Here is a 20,753-nt window from a genome sequence, read left to right on the forward strand (position 1 = left end):
CCTGTCTCCCATTGCCCTCCTTTTTTCCAAGCTAAACTATCCCAGCTCTTGTAACCTTCTCTCATAGGGGAGATGCTCCAGCCCCTTGATCATTTCAATTGCCCTTTTCTGCACTTTTTCTAGCCCTACAATATCTTCTTTTAGGTGTGGTGACCAGAACTGTACACAGTATTCCAAGTGTGGTCTCACCATAGATTGCTTTAGGGGCAGTATGATATTGGCAGTTTTATTCTCAATTCCTTTTCTACTTCTGCCTAACATGGAATTTGCCTTTTTCACAGCAGCTGCACAGTGGGTTGAAATTTTCATCGAGCTGTCCACCACAACCCCAAGATCTCTTTCTTGGCCAAACACGGCTAGCTCAGATCCCATCAGATTATATCTGAAGTTGGGATTTTTTGCCCCAACGTGCATCACTTTACACTTGCTTACATTAAACAGCATTTGCCATTTAGATGCCCATTCTCCCAGTTTGGAGAGAGCCTTTCGGAGCTCTTCACAATCTTTTTGTTTTAACCACCCTAAATAATTTGGTATCATTAGCAAACTTGGCCACTTCACTGTTCACTCCTAATTCCAGATCATTTACGAACAGGTTGAAAAGCATTAGTCCTAATACAGATCCCTGTCGGACTCCACTATTTACTTCCCTCCATTGGGAGGATTCACCATTTATTCCTACTTTCTGCTTTCTATTCTTTAACCAGTGATTGATTCATAACAGGACCTGTCCTTTTATTCCATGATGGCTAAGTTTGCTCAGGAGTCTTTGGTGAGGGACATTGTCAAAAGCCTTTTGGAAGTCCAAGTAAACAGTGTCTACCAGATCACCCCTGTCTACATGTTTATTGACACTCTCAACTCTAAAAGGTTAGTAAGACAGGACTTACCTTTGCGGAAGCCGTGTTGATTCTTTTTCAGCAGGGCTTGTCCTTCTATATGCTTACTAATTTTATCTTTAATAATGCCTTCAACCAATTTACCTGGAACAGACATTAAACTAACCGGCCTGTAATTTCCCAATTCCCCCCTGGATCCCTTTTTGAAAATTGGTGTTACATTGGCCATCTTCCAGCCCTCTGGTATAGAGGCTGATCTTACAGACATGTTGCATATTTTGGCTAGGAGATCAGCAGTTTCATATTTGAGTTCTTTGAGAACTCTGGGATGGATACTATCTGGGCCTGGTGATTTATTTGCTTTCAATTTATGAATAAGACTGAGAACTTCATCTTTTGTCACTGCTTTTTGCCTCAGTTCCTCAGACTCCCTTCCTGAAAACATCAGTTCAGGCACAGGTATCTGTCCTACAACTTCTGCAGTGAAGATAGATGAAAAGAATTCATTCAGCTTCTCTGCAATCTCCTGGTCCTCCTTCAGTACTCCTTTAATTCCAATGTCATCCCATGGTCCAACTTCTTCCCTAGCTGGTTTCCTGCTCCTGATATATTTAAAGAATTCTTTATTGTTGGCCTTGATATTATTAGTGATATGCTCTTCTTTTGCATCTCGTATTGTCTGGTTGCATCGCCTGATGTACATTCCATATGCCTGTCTTAATAGGATGATTTAAGAATGCGGGCTAAAACACTACATCATATATATAATATTTTTATAGTCTTTGTAATTAAAAAAACATTTCAATGTGACACAATTTTCCAGAATAATAGCCTTTGTTGGGAAGATCAAGCTGTTAAGTACAAATGAGGGGATTACAAGGATCTCAGGTAACAGAGCTAGGCCGCTACTAGTCAGGATTGACAATGCTAGGAGCTGGTTCACCTGGTCAAGGTTCAGCAACCATGGTGAAGAAATGAGAAATAAGATATACTTCTCCCCATCGCATTGTCAATGGAGCCCCACATAGGTCTATACCTGTACGAGCCCATTTCAGACAATCCTTGCTCCACATTAAATGCGGAAAACATTTCAGGGGGAGCAAACAGGAGTTGGCCAGGGGAGTTCGGCAGGGGAGGTCAAGGGGGAGGCCCCTAACATTTTTTTTTTATTTTTCTTTACTAACTTTTTTCCATTTATTTGTCTTGTAACACACACTTCCACACCAGTGGGACTCTGCTTTTAACCTCTACTGAGTAGAGGAGCAGGCACAGGCTAGTCTAGAACAATCACAAAGCTAGACACAAAAAGGGAAAAGAGGCAATGGAAGGACAAGACTCTCCAGTGGTGGTGACCTGCAAGGTGTGTGCAATGTTTGTTTTCTTGCCTGAGAACAACATGGCCTACACCTGCAACAAGTGCAAGTTGATCACGCTGCTGGAGGAAAAAGTAAGTGGACTGGAGCGGCGACTGTCAACCCTCCGGGGAATAAGAGAACACGAAGAGTTCTTGAACAGAATGGGGGAACTACAGCAGCAAAGGGCAGACCAGAAGCTTGAAGAGCAACAGCAAGATGAGGCAGTGGGAAATGCTGAGGTGAAGAAAAATGGAGTAGAGGATACTCCTTGGAAAAGGGTGACAGTTAGGAGAAGAAGAACTAGACACCACTCTGCACCAGTGGAAGCGGTGGAGCTGTGGAACCGATTCCAGGTACTTGCAGATGAGACTGGAGGACAGCCTGCAGAGGAAGAATCACAGGGGAACCTGCATGAGAGTGAGCAAGAGGCTAAAGGTCAGTCAAACAGAGGCGATGAAACCCAGGCCTACAAGAAGAAGAAGAGAAGAGTGGTAGTAGTGGGAGACTCCTTGCTGCGTGGGATCGAGACCCAAGTATGTCGCGAAGACCCATGGACTCGCCAGGTATGTTGTCTCCCGGGAGGACAGATTAGAGACGTGACTGAAAGGTTGCCTGCACTCATAAAGCCCACTGACAGGTATCCCTTTCTTCTCATCCATGTGGGAACAAATGATACCGCCAAGCGGAGCTACGAAGAGATCACGTCAGACTTTGAAGCTTTGGGAAGGAAACTCAAGAACTTTGGGGCCCAGATAGTTTTCTCATCCATCCTTCCAGTAGTTAGAAGAGGGATAGAAAGGGAACGAAAAATACTCCGGGTGAATGACTGGCTACGAAGGTGGTGCCGACAAGAGAGATTTGGATTCTGGGACCACGGGCTATACTTCCTGGAAGATGGGCTGTTGGCTAGGGATGGGTTGCACCTCACAAAGGCTGGGAAGAACGTGTTTGGCCACAGCATGAAGAACTTCATCAGGAGGGCTTTAAACTGAATCCTACGGGGAAGGGAGATGTAATGTTGGGGGTAACAATGGACGTAGGCGCATGCACTGCAATGGAGAGAACAGCGCTGATAGCGCCCAATAATAGTCTTCAGACACATGTAGGAAGAAAGCCAGACTATGAAGCACATAGTCTTCGATGTCTATATACTAATGCCCAGAGTATGGGAAACAAACAGAACGAACTTGAACTCTTAATACAGGAGGGAAATTATGACTTGATAGGTATAACTGAGACTTGGTGGGATGACTCTCATGACTGGAATACAGCAGTTGAAGGATATAACTTGTTCAAAAAGAACAGGAGGAACAGAAAGGGAGGCGGGGTTGCACTGTATGTGAAAAATACATATCTCTGCACAGAAATACAGGAGGAGGAGCTTGGTAGCCCCATCGAGAGCATCTGGGTTGAAATAAATGGAGCAAAGAATAAAAGGAACCTGGTGGTCGGAGTCTACTACCGGCCACCCAATCAAGGAGAAGCCAAGGATGAAACTTTTGAAAAGCAAATAGCCAATGTTTTAAGGAAGCATGATGTAGTAGTAATGGGGGACTTCAATTTCCCCGATATTTGTTGGGAGACAAATTCTGCAAAACATGGCCCCTCCAGGAAATTCCTGACTTGTGTGGCGGATAACTTCCTCCTACAGAAAGTAGAGGAAGGAACTAGAGGATCGGCTATCCTTGACTTGATCCTAACCAACAGAGATGACTTAGTGGATAAAGTAGCAGTTACAGGAACTCTGGGGGAAAGCGACCATGTTGTACTTGAGTTCTTGGTTCTAAGGGAAGCAAAAGCCGAGTGTACTCAAACGCGTACCCTGGATTTTAGGAAAGCTGATTTTAATAAACTCAGAACAATGATCAGTAAGGTCCCATGGCAAGCAATGCTAGCGAGAAAAGGAGTCCAAGATGGGTGGGAACTTTTAAAAAAGGAAATTCTCAAGGCACAATCACAAACAATTCCAACAAGAAGAAAAGGTGGAAGACAACAGAAGAAGCCAATGTGGCTTCACAAAAAGCTTAGGGATGACCTGAAAACAAAAAAGGACACATATAGGAAGTGGAAAGAAGGCCAAGTAACAAAGGAAGAGTACAGGCAGGTAGCACAGAATTGCAGGGATGGCGTCAGGAAGGCTAAAGCGGAGAACGAGGTGAGGTTAGCGAGGGATGCTAAAAACAACAAAAAGGCTTTCTTCAGCTACGTGCATAGTAAAAGGCAGAGGAAAGAAATGGTTGTTCAGCTATTAAATAAGGATGGCAAAATGATAACAGAGGACATAGAAAAGGCAGAGGTGCTCAATTCCTACTTTGGCTCAGTCTTCTCCCAAAAGAGGGTCTATGACCCCCCTGGCAAAGGCGAAGTACAGGCTGAAGGGGCAGGATTGCAGCTTGAGATCGACAGGCATATGGTCAAGGAACACCTCATTACTTTGAATGAGTTCAAATCTCCAGGGCCAGATGAACTGCATCCTAGAGTCATAAAGGAACTGGCAGAAGAGCTCTCAGAACCGCTGTCTATTCTCTTTGAGAAATCATGGAGGACCGGGGAAGTGCCAGATGACTGGAGGAGGGCTAACGTTGTCCCTATCTTCAAAAAGGGTAAAAAGGAGGAACCTGGGAACTACAGACCAGTCAGTCTGACATCAATCCCTGGGAAAATTCTGGAGCAGATCATAAAGCAATCCATCTGGAAGCACCTTGACAACAATGCAGTGATTACTCGAAGCCAACATGGATTTGTCAAAAACAAGTCCTGCCAGACAAATCTGATCTCATTTTTTGATCAAGTCACCTCCCTTGTAGACCGTGGGAATGCTGTAGACATCATATACCTCGACTTCAGCAAAGCTTTCGACAAAGTGCCCCATGATATCCTGATGAGCAAACTAGCTCGAAGTGGGCTAGATGAAACAACGATCCAGTGGATCCACAGTTGGCTACAGAATCGGACTCAAAGAGTGCTTATCAATGGGACCTTCTCAAGCTGGGGAGAGGTAACGAGTGGGGTACCGCAGGGCTCAGTCCTGGGCCCAGTGCTCTTCAATATTTTTATTAATGACTTGGAGGAGGAGGTGCAGGGAATGCTGATCAAATTTGCAGATGACACAAAATTGGGAGGGATAGCTAATACTTTGGAAGACAGAAACAAAATTCAAAGTGATCTGGATAGACTGGAGTGCTGGGCAGAAAACAACAGAATGGCATTTAATAGGGACAAATGCCAAGTTCTGCACCTAGGAAAAAGAAACCAAATGCACAGTTACAAGATGGGGGATACGTGGCTCAACCACACTACGAGCGAGAAGGATCTTGGAATTGTCGTCGATCACAAGCTGAATATGAGCCAACAATGTGATGTGGCTGCAAAAAAGGCAAATGCTATTTTGGGCTGCATTCATAGAAGCATCGCTTCCAAATCCCGGGAAGTACTAGTTCCCCTCTACTCAGCACTGGTTAGGCCTCATCTGGAGTACTGTGTCCAGTTCTGGGCACCACACTTTAAGAAGGATGCAGACAAGCTGGAGAGGGTTCAAAGGAGGGCAACAAAGATGATCAGGGGACTGGAAACAAAGCCCTATGAAGAGAGACTGAAAGAACTGGGCATGTTTAGCCTTGAGAAGAGAAGACTGAGGGGAGATATGATAGCGCTCTTCAAGTACTTGAAAGGTTGTCACAGAGAAGAAGGCCAGGATCTCTTCTTGATCATCCCAGAGTGCAGGACACGGAATAATGGGCTCAAGTTACAGGAAGCCAGATTCCGACTGAACATCAGGAAAAACTTCCTGAGTGTCAGAGCAATACGGCAATGGAACCAATTACCTGGGGAGGTGGTGGGCTCTCCCACACTGGAGGCCTTCAAGACGAGGCTGGACAGCCATTTGTCAGGGATGCTCTGACTTGGATTCCTGCATTGAGCAGGGGGTTGGACTCGATGGCCTTGTAGGCCCCTTCCAACCCTACTATTCTATGATTCTATGATTCTATGATTCTATGAAAACATCACACAACTCAAGCATACATAAACCTGGACCTAGAGTGCTCTGCTCACAGCCATATACACACTGTGGGAAGGATCTTGCATGTCTGCTTCTTCCAACAGAATAGCACTCCTTAGCCAGTCACATATGAATCAGCCCTGAGTTGCTTAGAAGTAAACCTGTTATTAATTTGTCAAACCTGAACACTAAATATTCACTGCTTAATAAAGAATCACAAATTCAGAAGTTACCTGAATGCTGCCTTCTAGCTTTTAATACTTAGGCAGTCCAAAACAGAGGCATCATTTCACTTTTGCTCAGTTTTTTTTCTTGTGCAGTAGCGATTAAGTTTCATTTCTGTTAAGGTAGAAATATAATAATAGCATATAACAATAAGAAAGAGTATGAACTTGAACCTATTTCTTTTAAGAGTTCAATAGCTAAATATTTTAATCCTTTTTGCTAATATATTGTTCATATTTGTTTTCTCATGCTTCCACCAAAACCCAAGAATAATCTGATAAAATCCAGTACTCATTGGTGACCTGTCTGAAAGCAGTCTTCCCCTGTAAACTGCCAACTTTGGCTGCATCACTATAGTGTGCATACGAAAAGACATCACCTTGGCAGAAAGGGCATTTTGCAGGCTATGTTTATACTCTGACTAGGTCCCTGTGAAGACTGTGGAGAATACTGAATGTCGATCCATTCTAGTTCCGATAAGACCCAGGATATAGCAAGTCCTTGCAATTGCCAATTCTGCTTCCATAAACTTTATGACTTTCAGAGAAATCCTACATTACATTACATCAGAGGAGAGATATGCTGCTGCTATGCCCGTAGAAAAGCCACTATATACAATACATGTTCATCACAGAAGGGGAAAAACACACAGCTTGAAAATACAAGAGCAATGTTAAAAAAAAAACCAACACACCCAGAGTGTCCTGGAAACAGCATCACGGCCCACTAATCAGTAATTGTGCGGGCAGCAACACCCACATGCCCCACACAGACAGAGGCAGCCAACAAACTCACCAAGACAGAAACACACCCTCAGTACATACCCTGCATAACCATATTGATAAGATGATGCTAGAGGACTCCAATCTATTAAATCCAGTGGCACAGCCAGCAACAAATCTCCTACTGCAAGTCTCTAGACACCCCAACAGGAAAGGATTCAGAGCCCCTTATTTTCCTCACAACCTCTGTTTTTGAACACGATACACAAATGGGAGGAAAGAAAATCCACAAAAGACAGTACCCTGAGCAGGGTACCTGCAGAGAGCACATACAGCCCTTCTAGGACAAACACATATAGCCCTTCTAGAACAAAGAAACACCCATGAAGGGAAAGATACTGTTGATAATCAGGCAATGGCAAGGGCCAGGATACGCACCAAGGGCAACCACATACACACACTGACAGCAGCAACCTTCAGTGGCTCATTGCAGAGGACTGAGAAGCAGCAGATGGGTATTTGAGACCCACCAAGGTTTAAGCCAGTGGTGGGCAACTTATGTTCCTCCAGACGTTTTGGCCTACAACTTCCATCAACCACCATTGGCTATGCTGGCAAGGGCTGATTGGAGTGGAAGGCCAAAACACATGGAAAGCCACAAGTAGCCTATCCCTAGTTTAACTACAAAAATGTTAGCAATATGCTCATGTTCCCCTGTGTGTAGCAGGGCCAGGCTGTTTTTTTGCAAATTGCCCTTTCTCCAGTTTCCCATCCCCAATATTCTCCCTTGTGGACTCTAAGACAGGGAGCCAAAGAGATGTAGCCCCATGCCGTGTGCCATGTCATCGGAGTTATGGTCTCCCTATGTGGGATTTATATACTGGTAGTGGTTTCTGTGGTTGGGTGCTGAATTGCACCACATCTTATCTTCTGTCATGGCAACATCAGCCAAGCAATTGTTAACACAGAGGCAGCTATTGAATTTCCTCTACTCCCATTGACTTCAGCGGGAGGGGGGAAATTCATTGTGCCAGGCCTGGGCCTGATGAGTTGCCCCACTGATGGAGACATAGCTATGGGTCGAAAGATAGGTAAAGCGTGCTCCTCCCCTGTGCTACTCACAATTCCATCTCATTTTGCTGGCATATCTTTTGTGCTAGTGGTATCTTGAATTCTATCAGTATAGCAGGGGTTACACCAAATCCTGTTGTTCCTCAGATCTTGAGTATAAGATTTTGACCTTAGTGACTAAAATCAAATGGTACTAGGTCTTCCATCACCTGCAAACTAGCTGGTATATAAACAGCTATCCTATTTTAAGCTGTAGTGTATTAAGATCATTAGAATGATTTAAGATGCACCATAGCCAGAACTTTTCATGAATAGTAAAGGGTGAAAAAGGCTCACGAGTTAGTTTTGCTTTCATCTACCTCTTGATCATATTCACATGTATGAGGCATAATTCATGACTCTTCCAGCACAGAAAAACACTTTTTTTAAATATGCCAGTGGCAATGCAAGTGTTTTTATGCATCAGGAAGCTGATAACACATGACAGCTTGCCAATGAGTACCCAGACATTCACAAGTTAACAGGCAAACCATAGTTTGGCTGGTAGCTAATGTAACTTTCCTTAGTTTCGCATGCTCCTAAGCCCTCCCATTTCTCTTTATTTAACCAACCATAGTTTGCTATAATGTTGGGCAAAGCAGAACTGGAAGCCATGGTTTGAAGATGGTTTCCAATTCTGCTTCTGTGGAAAACCATCGTTTTCCCAATTCGAATATTACTGCAGTTTGCCCAGATTAGGAAGACACGGAGAGAACTGCAGCATGCAAGAGAAGTGTGCATGCAAGCCAGATGCACTAAATAATGAGGCAATCATGCAAAGAAATGAAGGAAATTTCTATATATGGAGCATAGGTGACAAGTAAAAAATGCTGCAATGAGATTAATTTGAAGCATGTATCAGTTGTCTTTGGAGACTACAGAACAGCATTTGCTAGATCCTGTAAAGATCCTCACACAAATAACATGTATTGTCCCCAAGATTGTCAAGAGTGAACACTCGCACTTATGAATTGGTGGCTGCACACATAGGCTCTAACATCAAGGATGCAGAACTTCAGGCCTGCAGGCCAAATCCTGGGTTACCCGAAGGGTCACACACCCTCCCCACTGCCACCTTGATCATTTGGTGGTTTTCTGGCTTTTGCGTGGTTTTTTCACACATTCTAAAAAGGCTAAAATGCTTCTCTTAAGGCTTAGTTACTGGTAGTAAGAACTTTAAGCTGAAACATGCTTAGCACCTCCCCATGATTGAATTTGCTCCTCAGGCTGAAAGAGATTCAACAACTACATGGTCATGCCAATTCATGCACTTGGAGCCACTATGCAACTGCAGCTGTGTCATGAATCTGGCAGGACCAACACAGACTCCTGCAAATGATTATATGGGGCACATCACACATCTGAACCAGGTTGCAATGTGGGCACCTCCTGAATCATACATCAAAAATGTTATTGGTCACATACTCCTGCCACTTGTTTGATTAGTTGTTGAAATTGTATTTTACCATTTTAAACACTTGCGAGCCACCTTGAGAGGACTTGCCCTGAAAGGCAGCCTAAAAATAAATAAATTTGCTTTGAAACATGTAGGTATGCATTGCTACTTCAGAAGCTCAACGAAACATTTTTAATAAATGCAAGCTGTTTGGGTTGTGCCCCAATTATCAGTGGTGCGTTGCATGCCAACTAGCCATTATTACACCTTAGCCCTGTGCCCCCTCCCGCTCATCACAGCTGAATCACCAGCAGAAAAAGCAAACTGTGCAAATCGGGCTATGGTCGGGGAATGCCGGGAGCTGTGGGGCTTTTTTCTGTCTAAACATGCATAGGATTGTGCCCTTAAAGGCACCGCTTTCCAGGGGCCGCTTGGAAAGTCGATCGGCGGCCCGAGCCCTGAGGAAACACAAACTGTGAGGAAGGATTGCGGAGAAGGTCCGAAGAGCAAAGCGGCCCCACCGCCTAGAGCAGCAGCGGCCGGCCGGCCGGGCGGGGAAGAGGCAACGATTTCACACACGCTTGTCACCGAGCTTCCCGGCGTATATTACAGAGTCTCCGCACAACGCGCCATCGACGTCGAGGAACAGGGCGCCACGACAAGCGGGGTCCGGCTCCCGCGGCCACGGCCGGCTCAGGGTCTGGACGGGGAAGGAGGAGACGCCGCGCCAACCTCGAATATACTTTAAACAGAAAAGAAGCCCGGCCGATAAACGCCGCGCCAGGGTAAGGGACGGCAAACGAAGAGTCAAGTTCCTCACACCCGCTGAAGCGCTTCACGCTGCTGCCACTCTCTCCCACGCCAGCCAATTAGCCCCGCCCCCGGGCTTCAACCGTTACCTCAGAGTTGGAAGTCGTTTCCCGGTTTGGGACTCCCGCCCGCGCTGTTGGGGGAAGACTTGCAAAGCCCCCTCCTCTCCCGCCCGCCCATCACGATCATCTCTATGGTTTACGCCCACTGACTAGAGCAGCCGCCTGTGACGTCACATCCTCCGCTTCCGACCTAGAGCGGAAAATAGCCGGTGGAACTTGGGCGCCTCAGGTGAGAGTAGAGGGCGGGAGAGATGGGAGGTGCTGTCCTCACCTGTTTGCCCTTTTCAGAGTGCAAATGACGGGAGGGTAGCTTGGTAAGCTTCGTATATGGGGAGAGGGGGCAGGAGGACGCAGCAGACGTGATAAGGGTAGAGAAGTTGATAGGATCCCATCTCTTGCCCAGTTTTGCTTGGGGCTGTTAAGCGGTCCTAAACGATTCTTTAAATAATAATATATTATTATAATAATAACTCTTCCAAGTGTTCACAGTGCTTCATAAGCCTTATCTAATTAATCCTTATAAGCAACTCTGTGTACAGTAAATTGGCATTATTATCATTGTATTGTTAACGTTCCCATAAATGCTTACTGAATGAAGACATTGTATGTCTGAAAACATTGAAGCAACCTTTCCCAACCTGGTGTGACCTCCAGATATTTTGGACTATAACTCCCAGCATTCCTGATCATGGGTTGTGTTGAGGTTCAAAACATCCGGAGAGCACAAAGTTGGGAAAGGCTGCATTAAAGGCCCATTTTTCCAAGAAGTTCTTGGTAAATGCCCCCACTAGCGATGCTAAATAAATTTAACAGATAGGGGATAATAGGACAGATGCTTTTATAGATTTGTGACTGGATAAAGAAAAGGAAACAGGGGATGTATGAATGCTTGTTGAAATGGGAGGAAGTAAGTGTTGAGGGTGGCAAAGGACCTGCTGAGGGTGCCCAAGGACTGGTGCTATTTAAGTAAGTTAAAATTAGGAGTGAAGTTAGGCCACCAAATTTGCAGATCACACTAAGGGTGCGATCCTATGCATGTTTAGACAGAAAAAAGTCCTACAGCTCCCATCCTTCCCCAGCCAGCCATGCTGACTAGGGGATGGCGGGAGTTGTAGGAGTTTTTTCTGTGTAAGCATGCATAAGATTGTGCCCTAAATTATGCAGGATGGTGAAAACCCAAACAAACTACAAAGAGCTCCCAAACAATCTCTCTAAACTGGCTGAATGGGTAACATAGGAAAGCAAATTGTGTACGTTACTGTGTACACTTACATGTAAGTGTAAAGTTGGAAGGGGGTGGAGCCTCAGCTATGTGTAAAAGATGATTGGCTGTGAACTAGCAGCAGAGGGATCTTGGCACCATAGTAGATAGTTCAGTAAAATGTCAACAGCTTGAGACAGCAGTGAAAAGGTTAAATTCCGTGATAGCAATTATTAGGAAAAGGATTGAAAATAAGATGGCAAGTACTGTAATGCCTTTATATAAACTTATGGCGTGGCCACATTACAGTTTTGGTCACTCTGTGTCAAAAGTATTATTTTAACACCAGAAAAGATACAGGAAAAGGCAATTCAAATTATCAAGGGTTAAGAGCACCTTCATTATGAAAAAAGAATAAAACATTTGGGGCTTTTTTAATTTAGGGGGGAAACCCCTCTAAAGTGGGGCATGATACAGGTTTATAAAATTACACATGGCATGGAGAAAGTGAACATATTTTTTTCTCCTTCTCCTATAGTACTAGAATTCAGATTCCCCCAGTAAAATTGACTGGTAATAGATTTGGGAGAGAGAAAAGAGAGTCTCCTTTCCACACAGAGGATATTTAACTTAGGGAGCAATCCAATGGCCGCTAGTCAGCTAGATGGCCATAGGATATGTGGGTTTCTGGGAACCAACCTTCCCCTCCTTCCACGCTGCTCACAGGCAGCGTGGAATGGCCCCATGCTCGGAAGAGCAGCGCAAAGCAGCCAAAATGGAGCATTCTGGGGCGGGGAAGGTTGAAATGCCAGTATGACACATCCTATGTGTCGTCCTTGCGAAGAGAAAACTCCCTGGAAAAGACCCTGATGCTGGGAAAGACTGAAGGCAAAAGGAGAAGGGGACGGCAGAGGATGAGATGGCTAGATAGCATCACGGATGCAATGAATATGAACTTGAGCACGCTCCGGGAGAGAGCACAGGACAGGAAGGCCTGGCGTGCTATGGTCCATGGGGTCATGAAGAGTCGGACACGACTGAACAACAAAATGTGTCGTCCAGAAGCCTCCTCCCCAGCTCCGCCTTCCTGCAGCTAGATAGCTAAAATCAGCTGTCTAGCTGGAAATGCAGGGCAGGAGAAGCGCAGAGGGAACAATCCCCTCCATGCTTCTCCTGCCCTGCATTGGATAGGCAGTTGCCTCCGACTTCCTAAGATGCAAAACACTCTTACCTGAAAGCCCAGTTGAACTCAATGAGACTTACTTCTGAGTAGACATGTATAGGATTGTACTGTTAATGCCCCTAACTGAAACTGTATTAAAAACAAAAACAGGGGGTGAGGAATATATGTTTTTTTGTTGTTGCTTGAATATAGCTATGCAGGGCAGTTTTCTTTCAATCTAGGTTAAGAATTCCCATGGTTTCACTGTCTAATTTCTGACCCTCCAGTTGAAAAATAGCAAGAATTAACAATGCTGAAAACTAAATTCTGCCTGAGTAAACTTTGTATTAAGTACTAGAGCAGGCATGGGGAACCTCTGACTCACAGGTGTTCCCCATCTGGCTCACCAGCTTCTTCCCCAGGCACTGTCCTCTCTGCAGGGAAAAGCTCTGATCAGCAGCTGATCAGTGATAAGCCCTTTTACCTGCTGAAGTGAGGGGGCAGGGCCTGGGGAAGGAGCTACTAAGTAATTTAGTCCTGCTCATTTCTGAGGCTTGTCCTGCTTACTTCTGAGTAGACATGCAAAGGCTTGGTGTTTGGGATGCAAGTTGAAAGTGCTCTAGAGTGATTCTGTCTTGCTTACTTCTGAGTAGGCATGCAGAGGCTTGTGCTTAATTCTGAGTATGCTTTAAATCAGTAACAATCACATTTTGGCTAGACTGCAGATGAAATGCACCCCACCCCCAAGACCCTTGTCAGATTGGAATTCAGTCCTTGGGCTGAAATTATTTTTCCACCCCATATGAGAGGATCAGAGAGTGTGATCCTAACCCCCTTACTTTAGAAGTAAGTTCCATTGACATATATGGTACCTCATTTCAAGGAAATATATTTAGGAGTGGGATGTGAGATTTGAAGAAGTGTATTCTAATGGTTTATTTGTGTCACACACTTCATTCTCTCTAAGCTATACAAAGATGGACAGCGAAGTACAGAGGGATGGGAGGATCCTAGATTTGATTGATGATGCATGGAGGGAAGATAAGTTACCATATGAAGATGTGGCAATACCATTGGTAAGTAACTGCTCCAAGAATGACCCTGGATTGGTTTCCCTATGTCAGGCACTTATGTTCCTTTTATTTACTTAAAACCATTTATCCCACCATTCAGTGTCAAGAAGATCTCAGTGTAGCTTAGTACAGTAAGAATCGAATATAAATTCAGTCAAGAAGTAGCATTCCAAAAACTTAATAGAACTTAACAAATAAAAACATAGCACTACAGATGCATAATCAAATGGGTAGCTCATAGATGCCACATGTGTGTGTGTTACTTAGAGCAGGGATGGGGAACATGTCCAACACCCTTCAGAGGTTAAACAGCAATTCCCTATCATCCCTCACTATTGACTATACTGACTAGATGTCACAAGGGTGCCCCCTCCCACAGGGGAAATGTCACTTTCTACAGTTTTCATGCCAAAGAAATAATGGGACCATGTAAATGCAACAGCTATGGACTATTAATCTTTGTTACACCACAAGGTCACTCATGTCAGTAGTTAAAGGATCAGACTCACTTTTTAAGGATCACAGTAAGTTGCTGCAGGATAAGATGGAAAACCACCAGAACAATACTGGTAAGCGGCTGCAGGACCAGGATGGGTTCTTGCAGAGTGAGATAAGTAGCTGCAGGGTCAATGGGAATGCCTATGTAGTGATGCCAGGCATAGATTCGTTGTAGAATCAGGATGATCTGGTACTGAGATTGCTATGGAATTGAGCAGGTTTTCTTGTAGCCTTATCTTTATGCTTTCCTGATTGCTGTTGACTGCACTGGAATGCCTCTCCTATCTTTCCTAGTGGCCACTCCTCTGCTTTAACCTCTGCTTCAGCTCTTTGGCCTACTAATGCTCTTTTCCCTTTTCCACTACTCCTTGTTATACCTTCTCTCTTTTGAGCTTCCAGCATTCAGGCTTTTATGCTGTGCTTCTGCCTTGCCTCCTCCTCCTTGGTTGGAGTCCTTGAGCCATTTAAAAGGCTGTTGTCCTTATTCCCAGTCTTAACTATGGCTTACTACTGTTGTTGGGCAACCAGGGACATCTGGAGGATTGCACAGTGACCCCAATGACTTCTCACATGAGGGCTGGTGGGAGTTGCCATCCAACAGCATCTGGAGGGCCACACGGTCACCACCCCGATCTAGAATCTCTCATCTCTTTCATGGACTTTAGAAATCCATTGTGTGTGTATCTATACGGCCCTTAAATCAGCCTTGTAAAATAAACCCACAGTAGATACTAAGGGTACAAACTTCTGCATGTTTAGAGAGAAAAAAAGTCTTCTAACTCCCAGCATTCCCTTTCCAGCATGGCTGTACAGGATTGCCTCCTAACATGCATGAGATCACCTCCTAACCTGCAAAAAATATACTACTCTTCTACCTCTCTGACACATGTGGAAACACAGAGTTCTATCCTCTTAGCAGGCTAGTAAAAAAAAAAAAAGCCTACTAACATAAATAGTTTAGACTGTAATCCTATACCTATTTACTATACCTACTATTCTGCTTACCTCATTGATCTCAATCGGACTTGCTTCTGAATAGACATGTATAGGTTTGCACAGTTAAGGAGGTAATAGCTTCAATAGCTCCACTTCAGTGTACTTTCTTACATATTTACCTCTGTTGAGCAAGGATAGTCAGTGCATGAAAATACATGCATCCATGGACAGATTGCTCTTCTGGATTGCTTGCATGCACTAGGGTAGGGTCCTGCATCCAGTATCTAAGGGAGTACATGCACGAAGGTCATGCATCCTGCATACATCACTAACCACATGGCTGCCAGTGTCAGCTTTCACAGTGCCAATCTGGTTGAGGAAAGGGACTGATTCCTGTCCACCTTCTTCCTCATCAGGTGATTGATATTGTCCAAGCTCACTGCTGTCAGCCATTTTATACTAGGGGAGTTCAGTACATTCAGCAGTATGCACACAATCCTATAAACAACTCTGTCAGATGAAATGCCCTGTGGCTATGGGTGAAATGGCAACAGTAGGACTCGCAACCAAATAATTGCCTCGTAATGGTAAAATGAGTTATTTATTTATTTACAATATTTATATACCACTCCACATCAGAAGATTTTGGAGCGGTAAACAACATGGTAAAAGAATAAAACAACAGGTTAAAAGAGTTAAAACTTAAAAAAAAAAAAAAAAAAGACAAACCCCAACAAAGCGGAATTTAAAAAACCACAGCTGGTCATGCAAGGAAGGCCTCTTGAAATAACATCTTCAGGAGGCGCCGGAAGGAACACAATGTTGGCGCCTGCCTGACCCCTAAAGGCAGGGTGTTCCACAGGAAGGAGGCCACCACACTGAAGACTCTTTTCCTGGTGGATTCCAACCAGGCCATGGGTCCATGTGGAGCCACCAGGAACATGCCCTCTGATGACCTCAGTGACAAGGCAGGTTGGTAAGGAAGGAGGCGCTCTCTCAGGTATCCTGGTCCCAAGTTGTTTAGGGCTTTGTACACTAGTACAAATACCTTAAACATGGCCCGGTAGCGAATAGGCAGCCAGTGCAGTTCCCTCAGCAGAGGAGTTACATGCTGAAAGGGGGCAGCTCCTGACAACAGCCAGGTTGCTGCATTCTGCGCTAGCTCCAGCTTCTGGACCAGCCTTAAGGGCAGCCCCACATAGAGCACATTGCAGTAATCCAGTCTTGAGGTTACTAATGCCTGTACCACCGTGGTCAAGCTATCCCTGTCCAGGAGAGGCCATAGCTGGTGAGCCAGCCGAAGCTGGTAAAAGGCATTTCAAGTCGCTGCGACCACTTGGGTCTCCAGCGACAATGATGGATCTAGGAGTATCCCCAGACTATGGACCTGATCTTTCAGAGGGAGTGCATCCAGAACAGGCAGTGAGCCTATCTCCCAGACCCGGGAACCACTCACCCACAGGGCTTCCGTCTTGCCAGGATTCAGCTTCAGTTTATTGGCCCTCATCCATCCCATTACTGAGTTTAGGCACTGATTCAGGACTTGCACAGCCTCTCCTGATTCAGATGTCACAGGGAGATACAGCTGCATGTCATCAGCATACTGATGGCATTTAGCTCGAAATCCCCTAATGCCTGCTCCCAGCGGCTTCATATAGATGTTAAACAACCTTAGGGGCAAGAGGGTACCCTGCAGCTCCCCATAGCTCAGTTACCAAGGGGCTGAGGAATAGTCACCCGATGTTACTCTCTGAAATCAGCCCCATAGGTAGGACTGGAACCACTGTAGCACAGTGCCTCCGATACCCATCCCACAGAGTCGATCCAGGAGGATACCATGGTCGATGGTATCAAAAGCTGATGAGAGATCAAGCAGAATTAACAGGGTTGCACTCCCCCTGTCCCTCTTACCTAATTTACTAGGTAATGCCACAGCAAGCATATTTAAATGTACTGTATAGCTAGATCTACACATGCTGAGAAGGGACTTGGCTACGTATATATACTGTATATGTAGCTATAATTAAATAGGTCAGAATTGGCTTACAAGAATTGCTGTAGCTGCACTGTCAAGAGCCATGTTATGTGCCATTGTATCTATGCACATCTTTTGGACTGGTATACCTGTGCTGTACAAGAAACTGGTTGTCATAAGCATTTTTAACTTAAGTAGAATATAATACATATGTGTATTTTTTCATATTTAGACAGCAATCATAAGCATGAGTATCAGCAAGAAAGTCCCATTGAATATAATACGACTTTTAACTGGAAGGATCATCCTATGCATGTTTGCTCAGCACATTCTGTAGTGAGGCTTATTTCCAAGTGTGTGTGCATGGGATTACAATCTTACAGCACAATCCTGTACATATTTACTCAGAAATAAACCCCCCAAGATCAATGGGGCATACTCACTAGTAAGTCTACGTAGAATTGCAACCTTAATTGGGAAACTTCTTTCCTTATGTGTACAGTGTTTGAACCAGTAAGCCACTACAGCTGCATTCTAAGCATGCTTACTTGAAAGTAAGTTATTTGGCATATTACGTAAACTCAATGCATAGCAGGTTTGCTGTTCTTCCTTTCCTATTTCATATGTATTGGTCCCTACGTTCATCGGTGTTAGGTATTTCTAACCTATTGCTTTTTTGACACTTTGAAGGATTCAATATATTTTCTGTTCTCAGAATGAACTTCCTGAACCAGAACAAGACAATGGTGGAACAACAGAATCAGTAAAAGAACAAGAAATGAAATGGACTGACCTGGCTTTGCAGTATCTTCATGAGAATATTCCTCCAACAGGAAACTAGTCTTTCAGTGATACTTGATGGAGTAATTTCTCTGCAAAGATGTTTCTGGCAGCTCTTCATCAGCTTATATCAACCTGTTTCAAGATGGAAAGAAAACATTTGTAAAAAATCTAGCCCTAGGTCACTGGTTGGATCCCTGAAGATATATCCGCACATAACATCTACATACAGTCAACATGTGTTAAGTGACAATTTCTTAAAATATAGTTCAAGTATCAGTGTTTTTTAAATAATGTCTCAATATTAGTTTCTGTGAAATCTGTCGCAATAGTAGTAAACATTGACCTAACCGTATGGTTAATGTCAGCCACAGTTTGGCACTTGGTTGCCAAATTAATCATGCTATATTATATTGGGCTTGGTGATCAAAGTAGAAGAGAAAAGCAGTCTGAACTTCCCTTTACTGTCTCTAATGAATCTGTCCTTCAGGAAGAGTGCTTCTGAAAGAGATATGCTTTAATGAGGTTGAACCATTTCTGAAGAGACGAGCTCCAGTTTGGATTCAGGTGGATCTACTACCAATTTCAGATAGCAGGCTCAAAAAATAGATCTGGCCTGTTACTCTCTTGATCTGAGAGTTTGGACTAATAAATAAGAAAAGGGTTTAAGCTTAGCCAGAGCAGTACCTTAAAATACAGCAGGGGGTGCTGTGCAATTGTTTCACACAACCTTTGTAATTCTTGCTACTCAAGTGCTAAACACTTCCTTGAACTATCCAGCAGAGGTCGCAAAAGTAGAACAGTGGCTATGAGGCAGCCTTTTGGTAAGCTTACAAAATCATATTGTATGAACTCTTATGTGTTGGGAGTTACCTGTTGTTTTTCTCCTTACCAGTGAATTCATAGGACTGTGAATTTGCTTTCATGGGAAGTCAAGGATGTTTGCTGGGTCAAAGCCCTTTAGTTGGGTGTTACATGTTCCACATCAATGTGCATAATAAAACTCGATGGCTGCTGCTTCTAGAGAAAAGCAGCTTTAGGAGGAGGAGATTTTGCACCAGAGAAGCAGGAGGGATGCTTAACCCTTTCCCCACCCACTGATTTTCTGTTGCAACTCACCCCAAATTCTTCCCCACCCCCCTCCATGAAGTTCCAGGTGCATGTTTACCTTATGCATTCATCTGGAACCGCATTAGCAGGGAACAGATTAGTGGCCGGGAGTTGCAGGGGAAGGGGGTTAAGTACCCTCCACTCTCCTTTTGGTGCATATTGCCCTTCCCAAAGCACATCTGCCTATTAGAAGCAGCCATCAGAGTGTTATCACACATATTAGTATGTGTCATGTAGCTCTGCCTTCAGATAACCCATTTTCAACTGCCCTGTGGGGACACTTGTAATTGTCATAGGGTGAGCTTTCTATAGAGTTAAGAGGTGTGAAAGGTTCTGCACACAATGTGCTCCATAGGTACCTGGCTTTTGTAACTGACTGCAAAGATTCTGCTTGTTGAAAACCAAGTGCAGAATATGTTGGGCACTAATTCCACTGAGGGCCCACAGGACAGTGCGTGAAACCTTGGCACGTAAGGCCACAATCTGTACAACTAGTTCAGAACCACTAGCAAGGCTTCTTAAATTTTTCTCCCTAATAGCAGCCTCTCAGCTCCATATTACATGCTGTTCTTTCCAACTCTGAGGAACTTCAAAAATAGTTTGCTTTATGTCACTGGGGAGTAGCTGTGAAGGAAAATAGTTGAAAGGCCTGCTGGGCACATACAAGCCGTCCACATGCCTAAAGGGGCTCACGGGATTTGTGGCTTCTGTGTTTAAGTATGCAACATACTTTGCCCTTTACATAATATTGGAAAGTATTAATGTGTGCTTGGTTGGACTGAAATTTGCGTGCAATTTTAATAAACCACTTTCTTCCCAGGACTTCCCTTATTTTAAGAAAAATGTTCTGTAGTCTTACTTTAAAAAAAACCTTGGGTTTGTTGTAAACGTTGCAGTACATCCAACATGCTTCCTGCTCTGAGGCAGTCCAAGGCAACATGAGTTCCTGGAGGCATTCATACCCTAATTCAGAAAAAATGGTGAAGACAGTACAATGCAGGAGGTGAAGCATGGAAATAGCCTTCTTCCCTTCACTCTTACAGCCTTTTTCCTGAGGGATATATATTTGAAGACCATAAGAAAAAGGCCAGGTGTGGAACAATCCCAGATCTTCCTCAGCCCCCCTAATGAGATAACAAGATTTAGTAGGAAGGTTCTTCCTCCAGAGATCCACTTCTGAGGCTCTATTCCAATCAGTGCACAAATGAGTGCTACAGTCTAGTGCATGAATGGGCAACTTCCAGGAGTTGGGGGGTGGGGACCCCACTGGGGGCTGCACTCCTGCCCCTGCTGCAAGGAGAAATAGAAGCCAAGTGTGCAGTTCGCCATCAAATTTTGGTAGTGCAGCAGGAAGAAGGAGCTAGTTTGTTTAAGACACTCCATATTTGCCACTTCTACCCCACACATTTGGCTGTTAAAAGCAGGCTATTTTTCCTTGTCACTGTGCCCGCAACAGATTTGGTGATGGGGCAGTGGGGTGCCCCCCAAAAGGCCAGGGA

The 20,753-nt window shown here is 44.4% G+C and overlaps 2 protein-coding genes across 22 annotated transcripts in view; one reads left to right on the forward strand and one right to left on the reverse strand.

The window, feature by feature from the left end:
• CEP63 (centrosomal protein 63) overlaps nucleotides 1-10,698 on the reverse strand; it is an 80,203-nt gene extending 69,505 nt beyond the window's left edge. For 3 of the 21 annotated variants that reach the window (XM_084846935.1, XM_084846920.1, XM_084846927.1), the window contains exons 1-2: nucleotides 10,169-10,524; nucleotides 6,428-6,533 (exon numbers count right to left, since the gene is read on the reverse strand). The gene's annotated coding sequence lies outside the window, so the exon portion shown is untranslated. Of the gene's footprint in view, nucleotides 1-6,427; nucleotides 6,534-9,717; nucleotides 9,769-10,168; nucleotides 10,525-10,546 lie in introns of those variants that run through there. The other 18 variants (XM_084846923.1, XM_084846930.1, XM_084846921.1 and 15 more) reach the window with 17 other exon arrangements.
• A 13-nt stretch (nucleotides 10,699-10,711) lies between these two features.
• ANAPC13 (anaphase promoting complex subunit 13) lies at nucleotides 10,712-20,076 on the forward strand. The gene is made up of 3 exons (XM_084846945.1): nucleotides 10,712-10,748; nucleotides 13,850-13,958; nucleotides 18,080-20,076. The coding sequence occupies exons 2-3, from the start codon at nucleotides 13,860-13,862 to the stop codon at nucleotides 18,203-18,205; spliced, it is 225 nt and encodes a 74-aa protein (XP_084703071.1). The 5' UTR covers nucleotides 10,712-10,748; nucleotides 13,850-13,859; the 3' UTR covers nucleotides 18,206-20,076.
• The last annotated feature ends 677 nt before the right edge of the window (nucleotides 20,077-20,753 follow it).

This window comes from Heloderma suspectum, chromosome 3 (assembly GCF_057233095.1).
Source record: "Heloderma suspectum isolate Gila_16-S chromosome 3, 16-S_ref, whole genome shotgun sequence".
Lineage (NCBI taxonomy): Eukaryota > Metazoa > Chordata > Lepidosauria > Squamata > Helodermatidae > Heloderma > Heloderma suspectum.

Coding starts and splice junctions, on each gene's coding strand:
- ANAPC13 (XM_084846945.1), top strand. CDS start 13,860: ATGGACAGCGAAGTACAGAGGGATGGGAGGATCCTAGATTTGATTGAT. Junction 13,959..18,079: donor AAGATGTGGCAATACCATTG/GTAAGTAACTGC, acceptor TTCTGTTCTCAG/AATGAACTTCCTGAACCAGA.